The 14,338-nt window shown below is 40.9% G+C and overlaps 1 protein-coding gene across 1 annotated transcript; it reads left to right on the forward strand.

Annotated features, from left to right (window-relative positions):
* Positions 1 to 10,818: 10,818 nt before the first annotated feature.
* On the forward strand, positions 10,819 to 13,877 carry LOTGIDRAFT_171847 (hypothetical protein; the record flags this gene model as incomplete). The annotated part of the gene is made up of 9 exons (XM_009048420.1): positions 10,819 to 10,863; positions 11,371 to 11,432; positions 11,621 to 11,743; positions 11,976 to 12,232; positions 12,511 to 12,647; positions 12,833 to 12,904; positions 13,007 to 13,176; positions 13,336 to 13,462; positions 13,770 to 13,877. 9 exons carry the CDS (start codon positions 10,819 to 10,821, stop codon positions 13,875 to 13,877), a joined length of 1,101 nt encoding a protein of 366 aa, XP_009046668.1.
* Positions 13,878 to 14,338: the final 461 nt, after the last annotated feature.

The raw sequence follows: 14,338 nt of genomic DNA on the forward strand, positions 1-14,338 counted from the left end.
TTGCTTGATTAAACACAAATCAACGCACGAAGCTGTGTTCCAGGCTGATTTGTCCGTTCTTGTATTATATTAGGACATGTTAAGGACATGACAAGTATAAGTAAGATAGACAGCTCTCCGTATGAAAATGAATGTAGTAATGATGTACCTGAAGTTGAGTCGATGTTGAAGTAGTCTGAGTTTGGACCAGGTTTGATGGAGAAAGTCTGGACGTCTCCAGTATCCAAATCTGTCACCGAGTTCACTAGGTTGCTGTAAACGACACTCCCAGCCTGAAATCAACGTCAAAGCACACACATGAAGAAATAAATTGAAGTGGAATAACGGATCACTTTAATACGAAGGATGTTTAGAGGATTAAGTTCCTGATCCTTTAATTACCCTACTGTACTGAAACAGTGAGCAACATTACATTACATATGTGGTGAGTGAAAAAAATCACCAGTACGCTTCATCACAACTCACTTCTAAAGAACCTGATGTGACTCGTCCACAGAGATCACGTACGATTTAGAATAAGCTATGGTTAGGAAGATGACCTTACCGGACCTTCAGGTAATGTGGCTGTATATACTGGAGAGCTGAATTTTGGCACTTCGTTGGTGTTAGTAATGTCAAGTGTCAAAGTGACTGTTGTGGATGAAGTCAACTGCGAGTCCGTTACGGTGAACTCTATTGTATATTGTTGGGTTGTTTCATAATCCAGTTGTGACGGTGATTTGATGGATATAGCACCAGCTGCAAACAAGGATATCCAAAGATTTAAGAATGGTGATGCTGATGAAACCCAGAAGCTGTGTAATATATTATTTATAGTTCGGGGAGTGGATCGCATGTTCTGGACGAGTAAGCGTGTCCTACTAGGCTAATGAAGAAGTGGAGCTGAAACAGAATTTTCAGTCCATTTGTATTTTCTCTCGAAAAGGAACTTACTCTGTGTGTTGACATCAAAGACGCTGTCAGCTGCCGGAGCGGGAAAAGTCGGGAGAAGAGTAGTCGTATCCGCTGTGTCGGGATCCGAGACATCAACGGTGAAGACAGTAGTTCCTCCCGGCAGATTCTCGGGAACGTTGATGGTTTCATCCAAATTAAGGATAGTAGGTGGTTGATTGACGTTCAAAATGGTTATATTCAAGGTTTCGGTTCCTGTTACTCCATCAGGATCAGTTGCTCGGACCGTCAGTTTGACAAATCCTGGTAGCCTGCTAGGATCGGCATCGTAATCTTGGGCGAAAGTCAAAGCTGCAGATGTTGGATCCATAGAAAAATAGTTGCTGTTGGGACCAGGAACGATGTCGAAGGTCAAAGTGTCTCTCTCGGGATCTGTTGAATACGGACGGATTCCCGGATCTGGAATAGCAGTCCCTTTCTGAAAATGATGAAAAAGCAAACACTTAAATTAATATCAATTAAAATCCTGTCGTTCGAGTAGACTTCGTCTTAGTTTTACTCATCTTGTCCTCAACAAGTAGAAGGATATAATCTTCACTTACCGAACCTTCGTTTACAGTCGTGGTGAAAGCGGTGGTGAAGCTGGGTGCTTCGTTGACGTTACTGATGATGATCTCTAAATCCTCGGATGTGGAATTCAGGACGGAATCGGATGCTTCGAATCTGATACGATAGTATGAGTCTGTCTCGTAATCCAGCTTGGCTGATGGTTTCAATGTTACTCGACCCTCTATAAACAGGAATGGTTTAATTAATGGAATATAATGTTAAGACATTTTCCTTACAAGCCGCTCAATCTCGCTCATTTGTACGGTTAGTTTACAGCCTCAATGTTTAGATCGTTATTTGCGACACAGTAATAGAGCCAAGGCTATAATAGTGGACAAGCTTTTGGAATGTGGTAGGTGATGTCCAACTATCGTTTGTATTATTCCGATTCAAAATCAACTTACTAGTGTCAATGTTGAAAACACCAGAGCTCTTGGTATCCAGAAATGTGTGGTACGTGGTAACGATGTCAGCAGAATCGGGATCGGTTGTTGTAACGTCGAAGATTGAAGAGCCTGCGGCTTGATCCTCTGGAATAGTGATCCTCTGATAGAGGTTGGTAATCGTGGGTGGCTTGTTGATGTTCGTGATCGTTACGTCCACGACGCTAGTGTCCCGTAATCCTCCTGCGTCTTCGGCCTGAACAGTCAGAGTGACTTTGTTTGGTAAGCCATTAGGATCTGTAAAAGGAAGCAGCCTCATTTTGTATGTGCCTGTTACGCTCCCTAATAATTTCACATTGGGTGTCGATGCTTGTCTTGATGCTGATCGTTCCCGGATTACCTGTACTCATTCGCAGCTGGGTTAAGAATGTTGTCTACTAGCTGGTCCTGGATCAAACTGCTTGATGTTGATCTGTACCGGACTATGTGTTCCCAGTTAGATCACAATGAGGAAGTGGAAATCTGATGCGCTTTAAACCCAAGACTATTATCTGTCAGAGTGCTCGTTGTGTAGCTTCAATCCACCCACCTGTGTCGTAATCAGAGGCGTATGTGATTCTACCAGTCGAGCTGTCGATGTTGAATTTATCGGCATTCGAACCAGGAATAATGGAAAACGTTCGAGTATCTGGGGAATCTTCATCTGTGACAGAGGATGTAAGGTACGGGACGACTTTGCTTCCGGTCTAAAAGAAAATAAATACAAGTGATTCATTTGGGGAATATTGCCTATGAGGAATTCAAATTAACATAACAATGGTATGCAGTGTGTAATTGAGGAAATTGGGGAATTTTTGTATATTACCAGCGTAGAATTTATTGCTAATAGTAAATAATGAGTCCCCAGAAACGGCCTCTGAGAATGTCAGATTGAGATTTGAAGACTGTATTTTTGACAGTTGATTATTACCAACATACCGGTCCCTCGGGCACTGTCACAGCATACGTCGGTCTGCTAAACAATGGAGCTTCGTTAACGTTGGTGACGACAATCTGAAGATCTTGTGATCCCGAGCTCAGCGTTCCGTCGCTACATTCCACTCTAACGATGAAGAATCTGTTACTTTCGTAGTCTAGCTTTGCTCCTGGTTTTAGTGATATAAGACCAACTGTAAGGAGAGAACATTTATTACATAGTCTGGATCGGATGTTTCAGCTTTAGGGAACCTTGACAGAAAACATAATAAATATCAACCGTTAAGAAATAATTGGAAAGATGAAGCTGACTCTGTTGCCAACTAGTGCAGAAACATATTAGTGATGTACAGCTGGACGTTCCCTAAGTTACAAAAATGATTGGATAGCGGATCTTGACGCTTTCTTAGATGACCTTAAAGAGGACCTTAACAGACTTACTGTTGACATTTGTGTCAAATAGTGATGGATCGCCGGAGATGAAGCTGTATTGAAGGGTGGTTAGATCCCCTGTGTCGGAATCTCGACAGTCCACCGTGTAAATGGTCGATCCTGCTAGTGTGTCTTCAGGGACACTGATTGTTGTTGGTAGGTTGGTGATGTTGGGTGCTTTATTGATATTGTTGATGGTTATGTCTAGGGTAGATGTGTCTTTAAGACCTGATGGATCGGTGACCTCCACGATAAGGAACACAGAACCTTGAAAAAACCAATCAGATTAGCAATGCAGACCCCAAATATAGTCCTGATTTGAAGATTCATTTTACATCGCAGCTGTGGGCTGTTCCCCCTCGCACCCTCTATCAATATGTTTCAGACCAGTGGCTTTATGAAAGAATAGTGCTTTTAAAAATTTGCCCTACTTAACATCCCGAGCAGTTGCGCCTCTGATACGCATGAATGCCAGTGCCTAACTTTGCCAAACGCTGCCTAATATTTGCCCTATGACGGGGGACAATCACCATCTTACCTGGCTGATCAGCATTAGCTCTATCAACATCGTAATCTGAGGCAAAGCTGACAATACCAGTGTTAGGATCCATGGTGAACTTATCTCTGTTTGCACCAGATATTATGGAGTAGGTTAGTGTATCTGATTCAGGATCACTTGCTGCTGTGGCTATTCCTGCGTCCGGGAACGTTGTACCGGCCTATCAAAATACATTGCGTTAGTAGCTAAGTTAAGTCTCAGTATTGAATGCTGGTTTATAATGCTAATCGAAAATCGACAGTTTTTTTCTGGAAGAAAATCGTGCGTCGATGACAACATCCGCCAGAATAGCACGACTTGGACCCTGGAGCCTGAAGTTAGCGGGTTGGTGAACGTCCTTGAAGCCAGGATTGCCCAACAATAGAGCTATCCGGAAAGAACATCTTCGCAACACAGTGTGGAATACATACCGGACCCTCGTCTACTGTGACTTTGAAGGTTGTACCAGAAAATGTAGGAGCTTCATTGACGTTGTTGACGTTGATGGTCAAAATCTTTGGACTGGATGTCTTGGTACCATCTGCTGCTGTAAATGAGACTGAATAGCTGTTCTCTGTCTCGTAGTCCAGTGATGCTGTGGGTTTCAGGCTGATTGCTCCACCTAAAATACGGCGATGGATTTTGTAGAAATATTTGTTGTACGTGCATTAGTTTTGAATATATACGTTTTGTACATTTTGATATCTGTAAAAAGCTCTTTCCATATAAGAAATTGGCGGGCTGATTCTGTCCTTATGGCCAAATTCCTGTGTATAGTTAAAAAAAATCGTCCATTTGATTGCTTTTGTGTCGTATACTCAAAGGAACAAAGACACTCGCTTACTGTTCGTGTCGATGTCAAATAAGTTGGTTCCAGTGGTTGGAGTGATCGTGTACTGGAAAGTCACTGTATCACCAGAGTCGGGATCTGTGCTCGCTACACTGAAGATCGGTGTCCCTCCCAGAAGATCCTCATCCACGTCGACTGATGTGGGAAGATTGTCGATTACTGGTGCCTTGTTCACGTTGTTGATTGTTACGTCCAGTTTTGCTGTGTCTGTAAGTCCTGAGGGATCTTTTACTTGTACCGTGAGTGATGCGAAGCCTAAAAACAAAGAAATGATCAAAGTATATACCGAATACCACGAGAATGAAGTTCATCAATCAACGACAAAATTGGGATAGTGTGAAAATGGAATGTTTTCTCCTCAAAAAGACATAGTTGAAGTTTTCAATCGCAGAGTGCATAGCATGTTTATATAGATGAGCAAATGCGTACCTGGTAATGCTAAAGCATCCACTTCATAATCCTTTGCGAAAGACAAAATCCCAGAGTTGGGATCAAGAGAAAATCGGTTGTTTGGATCACCACCAATGATGGTATATGTCAAGCTGTCGGATTCGGGATCCGTGGACCCTGATTTCAATCCTGCATCCGGAAAGCTTTTTCCAGTCTGAAAAAAAATAATTCAGCTACATAGGTAAAACTGTCAAAAAATACTCAAAAATATCTGAACCATAAAAAATGATGAAGGATTCGAAGAAGCCTGTGACTAAAACGAGATAAGCCGGACCTTCATCAGTATTTTGGGAGCTAAGATGGATAAAATCCAATGAACACCTACCAAACCTTCATTTCCAGTAACAGCAAAAGAAGCAGAATTGAACTTCGGAGCTTCGTTGATATTTGTAACTTGAATTCTAAGATTTCTTTGAGTTGAATTTGATTTTGAATCCGTGGCTACGAAGTTGATTCTATGGAGTGTCTTGGTTTCGTAGTCCAGAGTTGCCCCTGGTTTTAGAGAAACTACTCCAGCTGCAAAAGAAAGGAAATGTTAGAAATCTGGTGCTTATTTTGTTGGTTTCAGAAACCGGAAACCGGAATGCCCTTTTAGTGTATACGGGGTAACTGAATAGAGACAAAGTCAAGAAACAAAATCTACCACAAACATGCCCCCAAAAGCGTTGAAGAGTGTATTTCCTATGAAACTCACTGCTTTTGTTGATGTCAAACAACGCAGCACTGCTGGTGTCCACAAAACTGTACTCCAGAGTTGGTGTATCTAAAGTGTCGGGATCTGACATCTTAACAGTGTAGATCGTGCTTCCACCAGTGAGGTCTTCAACTACGGATGTCGTAGCATCTAAATTGTCCAAGACCGGATCTTTGTTTACGTCTGTGATGGTAACGTCCAGGGTGGTTGTGACGGTAAGTCCATCAGGGTCAGCTGCTTGGATGGTAAGGACAACATTGTTTGGTAGAGCTGTTGGATCGACTTCGTAATCTTGGGCGTAGCTAACCACAGCAGTATTAGGATCTATGGCAAACTTGTCGCTGTGCGTTCCTGTCACAATTGAGAAGGTAATCGCGTCTCCGTCTGGGTCTGTTGCTTTTGCTTTTATTCCGGGATCAGGGAATGTGTAGCCTGCCTGAAAAATTAAAAGCGACATCCTTGCTACCAGAAATATATCTGAATATATTGTGGATACTCTTTGAAAGTACTTCTGTAGACTTCCGTCAGGTACAGTCACTCTTGACATAGTGGATAAACATGGCTTTAATTTATCCATAAATATGAACTCATCAGTTACCTTGCCTTCGGGGCTTAAAACGTGTTAAACTGAATTTATGGAGCTTCCATGATTAATGACGGTATATTTATTCATTGCTCCTACCTTGCCTTCGGGAACAGTGACGCTGAATGTGGTGAAAGAAAAGGTGGGAGGTTTGTTGACGCTGATGAGGTTAATGGTCAGATCTTTAGTTGTGGACTTCAGGGTTCCGTCCGATACTTCGAATGAGAAGATGTACTGACTCTGTGAGTTGTAGTCTAAACTTGCTGAGGACTTGACCTTAACTTCTCCGGCTAAAAATGATAAAGTATGTTTGTTTCATACATGTTTCATTAATTCGTGTAGCAAATACCATCAGATCAATTTCATTGATGAAGCCAAGAGCCACGGATTAAAATTTACAGCCATCAGTCCCACTATAATCAGTCAAGTATCGTCCTAAGACTTCCTATTTGCTTACTTACTATTGGCGTCGATGATGAAGTTCGCTGTACCACCGGACGTTTTACTGGTAGACTTCAGTGTAAGTGTGTCGCCTGTATCGGGATCACTGAAAGTAACGGTGAAGACGGAGGTACCACTGGTGCTGTCCTCGGGAATGCTGACGGTGGTTGGTAGGTTGTCAAGTGTTGGTGCCTGTAAATGTGAAATTAAGTGTTATGTCTTAACGATTTACGACTAATCTCATCCTAGTTTTATTTCTTACTGTTTTTTACAAAGACGAGTTGTACCAAACTATCGATAAGCTTACAGATGGGATTATCATGTCTTACCAGTTGGGAAATGTACTCCAAAGATATCCTACCTTATTGACGTTTTGAATAGTGATGTCCAATTTAGCTGTTCCGGTCAGTCCACCAGGATCGGCGACCTCGATATCCAAGACCACATTCGTTGGCAGTGGGGATGAAGCATCTACTTCGTAATCTGATGCATATGTAAAGGCGCCAGTGTTGGAGTTCATGGTGAATTTGTTGGCATATGTTCCGCCGGTGATCCGGTACGTGAGCGTATCACTTTCAGGATCGGATGTGGATGATCCAAATCCGGTGTTGGTCAATGTAGCTGCTGCCTGAAAATAGAATTGCGTAAAAATTGCTGGGATATAGCTCAGTGTAGAGCAAAGCGACTGGAATCACATTTCAAGATTAAAAAGAGGTTCCAATATGTTTAAACCTAAGTTTACTCACCAGTCCTTCATTTTCTGTGACAGTGTACACAGCTTGATCGAAAGACGGTGCTTCGTTGACGTCGGTGACTTTAATGGTGAGTACTGCGGTGGATGTGTCTTTGGTATCATCTGCTGTAACCGTTATTGTAAAACTCTTTTGGGTTTCGTAGTCCAAACTCTTCCCCGCCTGCAGCGTGACTTCTCCACCTGTTGGGAAGGCAAGAAAAGAGATTGATACCAAAGTTACTCAATAATAAAATAAAAACTTTTAGGAGCTAATGAGAAAATTCTTGTCCTATAAGATTCCGATTCCAGCCATGTGGTTGTTTTAAATTACGTTGTACAAGATTTTTTTTTCTTCTGTATTTGCTCAACCAGGATCACACATTAACAACAACAAAAGCTTACTTGTAGGGTCGACAGAAAAAATGTCGGCACCAGTTCCAAATGTTGCTGAATATGTTACGGTGTCCGCCGAGTCTTTGTCCGTTGCTGTAACTGTAAAAACAGAACTGCCCGGAGAAAGGTCTTCAGCGACACTGGTTGAAGTCGGTAGGTTAGTGAACTGTGGCTTCTGGTTAACGTCCAAGATGGTGAAGTGAACATTAGCAGTGTCTTTTTCTCCGAACTCGTCCGTGACCTCTACGACCATAGAAACTGTAGACGGAAGTGGACTTGCTCCGTCTATGTAGTAATCTTTAGCATAGCTAAAATGGATGAAAATGGTTCCTTAGACGCACTGAATGAAAGTCATTATTGGATGAATATAATTTGATGATGTGGACTCTCTCAAAGAAGATCAAAATGTTATTGTTATGAAGATAGATTGAAATACCTGATCATGCCGGTATTTGCATCAATGGTAAAGTAGTCTACATTGGCAGAACCTGGTAGTATAGCGAATGTTAGAGCATCGCCAGCTGAGTCCGTGGTGTAGGAAGAGTTGGACAATCCACCAGCAGGTATCAACGCTTTTCCGTTCTGAAATAGTAAAAGGACAACAATAGCGTTGTAGGCTCTGATGACTAGATGTCGAGTTGAAAGTGCCATTCGTACATTGACATCAGATGTTTTAGAATCAGCATCCATTACTACGATCGAAACTCTCTGAAACGGGTTCCTGGATGAGAAATTCCAGACAGTGGCAAGCAATGTTCCGGTACACAGGTCCAACGTTCCGTACCTCAAACGATCTGCCACTTACTTACCGCCCCTTCGTCGACTGTAAAGCTAAGATCATTTTGAAGAATATCGGGCGGATCACTGGCAATGATAGTCAAAGTAACTGTAATTGGTACGGCAGTGTTGGATGTCCCGTCGTTTCCATAAGCTGTTAGGATAAAGACGGTCTGTGGTAGGGTGTCCAGATCAAATCTTGCCCCCGATTTAACGCCGAGAATACCAGCTGTAATATATCAAGAACAGGATAAAGTAGCGGTGGAAAGTCCTCTAGGATCCTTTTCGGAATCATGCCGGGAAATTAAATACAGTAGAATATCATGAGAATAGTGTTCGGAGGATTCCAAATATTGGTAATATTGTATCCGTCGGTGTTAAACAAGCAATGCATTGACTCTCATTATTAATAGTTTCATTTTGTTTTTGGTCCGGGAATACTGAGATTCTTGGTATTCCTGAAGGAGTTACTTTGTAATGTTTTAATAGGTTAAGAATTGCTAGGATAAGCGTGTTTTAGTACTTACTGGTAGTGTCAAAAGTAAAGTAGTTGGGGCCTTCAGAGGTGTCCCAATTTCCGGTGAATGTGATCGGATCATTATCGGCATCAATGCATGGCAGTTGGTAGAAGGCGGGACTGCTGAAACCCTCGGGTAGGTCTCCTTTAACACGGCTTTTGTTATCCTTCCATGTGGGTACGGCAGAATCTGTAAGAAGAAAACATGTTTCATCAGTAAAGTAACGCAATCTTGATACACCGAGAGATTGGAGGCTTTGACACAAAAGGTTGATATTTTCGTCATGGACTGTTGATCGAGGATTTGTTAAATTCATTGAAGAAAAAAACATGCCACGGAAGTGAATGTGTGCTTCAAAGCTTGCCAAAATAAAACTAGTGCACTACAGGCCGTATTGAATTCTAATTGCGATGGTTGCGAAGTTCATTCTTCTGCTTTTTGTTGCGATCTTGGTTGGAAGGTCTCGAAGCTTCAAGCTAGTTCACACGGGATGTTCAGACGTGTTGGAAAGACCCAGAAGCTTCTGAAGATGCAACAAAGGAATGATATTATTCATTCACTAACTTACCACATAGTTTCCAAACAAAGAACAAAATATAAATTGTCCTAACGACTCTGTGAAATTTGTTCCCCATTTTTCTTATGATTATTTCTTACATATCCGAATTATTAGTTCTTCTCTTTTTATTGCGTTTGTTGGTTGGTCTCTTTGACAAGATACTGGCTTACCTTTTACACTTTAGAAGATTGTTTCTTTAGACCTTTATTTGGTTAACAAAACTGTTAAGTAGCTGTAAGGATTCAAGGGAGACGGACATTTAGGGGAATATTTGAAAGGTATAATGCTTTGCGTGATTAAGTGATATTACTTGTGGGGTTTGTGACGTCATCGATGTTTGATTTGAATATGGGCGTTTAAAAACATATCTTTCTTTAAGAATGGTGGAAATATGATACTTGTGGCTTGGTGCATCGACCACAACATTCTCTTACGTGGCTCTGTCTCTTTGATTTGTTAATTTCTTTCATGACGTCATCTCATACTATTTTAAAAGTGCTTCCATTAAGACCTAATATCAAACGTGACCCTTACAAAAAACTGCCAAGGGTTCAAAGGATCAGCCCCTTTCTCGCCCAGAACAATGCTTAATAGTGGTATCAATAGCATTTAATAGGGGCACTAGGATCGATAATTGTCGCTAATGATTTAGACTTGAGTATTGTTCCAGTGTTTGCTGAACGTGAGTCCAAGAAACTGAAAAAATAGTTCAAGTGTAACCTCTTTTCGGATAGTTTATAATAATTCATAATAGTTTATAACTTGGTGTGAATAACACAATTCTTCATTCATTCATTCATTCATTTATTTATTCGTTCGTTCATTCATTCGTTCATTAATTCATTCGGTCGTTCAACCAAGCAAGATTATTTTTAAAATCTCTTAAGTAGATATCACCTTTGTGAGTTATACGGAGTGCCCCGAATGATCTATAAAAGTGTCCCATTTAATTCTATTTTTAGATCCTTTGAAATAGAGATGAAATAGGTAACATGTCGAAGGATGATCCTCCCAAATCGAATCCGTTCCCATACAAGGTGAGTAGAGTTCTTATGATATAGTGAACTTTGTTTTTTTTAATTGAATTAACGTTGGACGAGATACTTCAATTAACCTGCACCGTATTGTAAGGTCCATGTGTATGCAGCAAAACTAACTAAGCTTGCGATTTACTGGGTCAAATCAGAACGGTATGGTAGTTAATCCATAGGTCATAGGTCATCGATTATTATTAGATGTAACACGACATTTGATGAGCTTCACAGACGTTGAAGTCTGTGGTCATTCGTATGTATTTTCTCGCAGAGGCCAAAACTATTTGCGTGAGGCAATTGTGATTTAGGTAAAATAATTGGGCAAACAACCCCACCCTCGAGCGCTTATATCAACTTAAAGAGATTTAGAGTGTAAGCAATTGTATCGTAATGGTCTCTCTTATTTTGAATTGAGTTGCAGAGTTACTCCCCTTGGATCGTTAAGAAATAAGTTATAACATTGAATTGGACCTAAAGAAGCTTTATGCAAGTAAACATCCCGTTTTTCAGGTTGAGCTTCACGTTCATATCGATGGATCTGTTCGTCCACAGACTTTGCTTGATATAGCTAGGTATGAGTAAATATTTATAGTCATTTAACAGGTGTTTAAGGTACTATGTGATTAGTTACAGTCCATCAGCAGACTACTTGAAAAGGGACAGTAGATAAATTGCCCGAAGCAGTCTTGTCCTCAGACTGCGGTCGAAAATACTCGGCGTTTCTCCCTTTGGACTTAATTTATCTCCCGTTCAATTTTAGTAAAAGAGATATCCAATGGGAGTACAATGACCTAAAGAGCCTTACTGACGTGATTTGCCTCAAAGAACCATCATCGCTACAGCAGTTACTCCGAGCATTCGATACCTTTATGCCTGTTCTTGCGTAAGTACTTATGAATTCGCGACGATCCACCAATGTAGCGAGTTCATGTTGGTACCCTGTGCGGGTAACCTTTGGCCGCTTAAGATTCTGCTACATCGCCATAGTTCTGATGCTTCGTGGCTTCTAATTCTTCTTTGTGGGTGGTGATGAAGCGTTCCAAAATGGCGAACAAATCTGGGAAACTGAAGGTCTGGGCCAGATTGTCGGTCTAAGTCAACCCTTTTCTTTTCAGAGGTGACAGTGAAGCACTGTATAGAATAGCTTACGAATTTTGCGAAGACTGTGCTCGACAAGGCATAAAGTATGCCGAGGCCAGGTATTCCCCTCACGAAATGGCCAACGACAGTGAAAAACCAGAACATTCTTCGAAATCTGGAAACCTTTCACCAAGTGACGTGGTGTCCACAATAAGTGATGGGCTTCAAAAAGGATCTGAGGACTTTGGGGTGAATGTGAAGTCCATATTGTGCTGCATGAGACACCGTCCAGGTAGGCTATGGTGTACTTTTTGTGCCTTTGAGTCTTCGGGTGTGTCAAAATGATGCTTTAGATTAGCGGAAAAATTATGATGATGACGATTAATGGTAACTTGCAAAGTCATATCATATCTAGCGAGTCAGGGCATGCTTAACCTTCTACAACGCCTGATGCCCGTCTGCTACTGTGTTTGTCAACTTTGAATCCACATGGATATTAATGTCTATTGGGTATATTAATTATGTAACCGATTGTATTCGAAATATGTAAATAGTTTGTCCCTTTTGTAGAGTGGTCAATGGAAACGGTAGATCTGTGTCGAAGGTACCAGGATGAGGGTGTAGTGGGTATTGATATAGCTGGTGAAGAGTACCCTGTCTGTGGACAAGATAGTTCTTCAGAGTCTCTTCATTTGAAAGCGTTTCTGGTACGTCAGGTGTATTGTTGATCGTGAGTGTCAATCGAACCAGCTATAAATGGCTATGGAAAATGCTGAAGAGAACCATCCCAAGATGTTACCAATGACCAGATTGAAGAGTCTAAACTGCATTCTTCGTTCCTTCTTAGAACCCATGCTTTTATGGTATTTAATGGGTTTTATATTCCTTACAGGAAGCAGAACGACTTGGTATCCATAGAACAGCTCATGCTGGAGAAGTTGGTTCTGCAAAGGTAGTACAGGAGGTCAGTGTGTTGATTAACCTTTGCTCCTTCGTTATCCACATATACAGTATCCAGTCAAAGAATGTCTTTGAGTACAGAATAAGGATTTCTCTTTTCTTTCAGGCCATGGATCAGCTTAAAGTGGAACGAATTGGTCATGGATACGTGAGTCTTGATGATCCAGTTTTATACCAGAGAGCTCTTCATCAGCAAATTCATTTCGAGTTATGTCCCATCTCGAGTATCCGGACGTCTGCCGTAGGGACTGACATCAGTAAACATCCGTTGCTTCGGTAAGCGGTGGTCCTGTCGGGGGAAGGGCTTGTTTTTGGTGAAAACGCACTTCCCGCTTAACATTAATTATTTTCCTCCCTGCATCTTCTGCTATGTCTGAAGCTAAGATAACTTTTTAGTTTCGTAATCCTCAAATAAATGTTCGTGGTTCTTTTCAGTTTCGCTAAGGATAAGGCCAATTATTCTATCAATACTGACGATCCTGTGATTTTTACCAACTCTTTGGCTGAAGACTATCAGATGGCTCTTGATGCTGGTCTATCACGACAGCAAGTTATTGACTCGGTAGGTCGTCACTCCTAATATAATGGACAGTCTTTGGGGTAGAGGTAAAAGGTAGCATTCCCAACTCTCGTGTCACTAAAGCATTCATCTTTCAAGATAGCAGAACCCAATGCAACGTTGGGGTCATATGGATAGCAGAACATGTGCCAGTATTACCTCCCTTTCTGTACTACTCTTACGTCCCCATTTCTCTCTATCGCAGCACCATCATGACCTCCATTTAAGATGCGTCCTATCAAATTTGTAAGTACAGCTTTGTTTTCTTTGATTATTAAATTTTGTCAAATGCTTTTGGTGTGTTTTACAGATCTTCAATGCAGCAAGATCTTGTTTTGCTCCAGAAAAAGAAAAGGAGAAATTACTGAGAGACTTAAAACAGATTTATATAACGGAAAAAGTTGAAAGAATCGTCTAATAACTCTTGTTGAACTCTTGTTGTTTGTTGTGACGATCTTAACCAATGAAGTGAAATTTAAAGATTCAACAAGGACGATAATTTGTGTTTTATTTGTAATTTTATGTAATAAACTGTCCCGATATATAAACAAAGAGTTTCTTTAGTCTTAAAATCCATCGTATTGGTCCAGATATTTTTGTAATGTATTTTCCAAAAACGGTAGGCGGTACCCCTCTTTTAAATCTTTTGGTTTCATAAGTTCTTACGTTGAACGGTGGCCATATTTTTCGGTTAAGACCAATTAATTTATATATTGGTGATTAATCTTGATCCGACTTATTATATCCATTGTTACTTAATCCATTAACACGATAATCCTTAGTCTTAGATTATTCATTAATCCTACACAGTTTGAAATCTACGCCATTCTATTGGCTACCGGTGTATGATTGAATCAATCAGAATAGTGCTTGATGAAA

The sequence above is a fragment of the Lottia gigantea genome (assembly GCF_000327385.1).
Source record: "Lottia gigantea unplaced genomic scaffold LOTGIsca_121, whole genome shotgun sequence".
In the NCBI taxonomy this organism is placed as follows: Eukaryota; Metazoa; Mollusca; class Gastropoda; family Lottiidae; genus Lottia; species Lottia gigantea.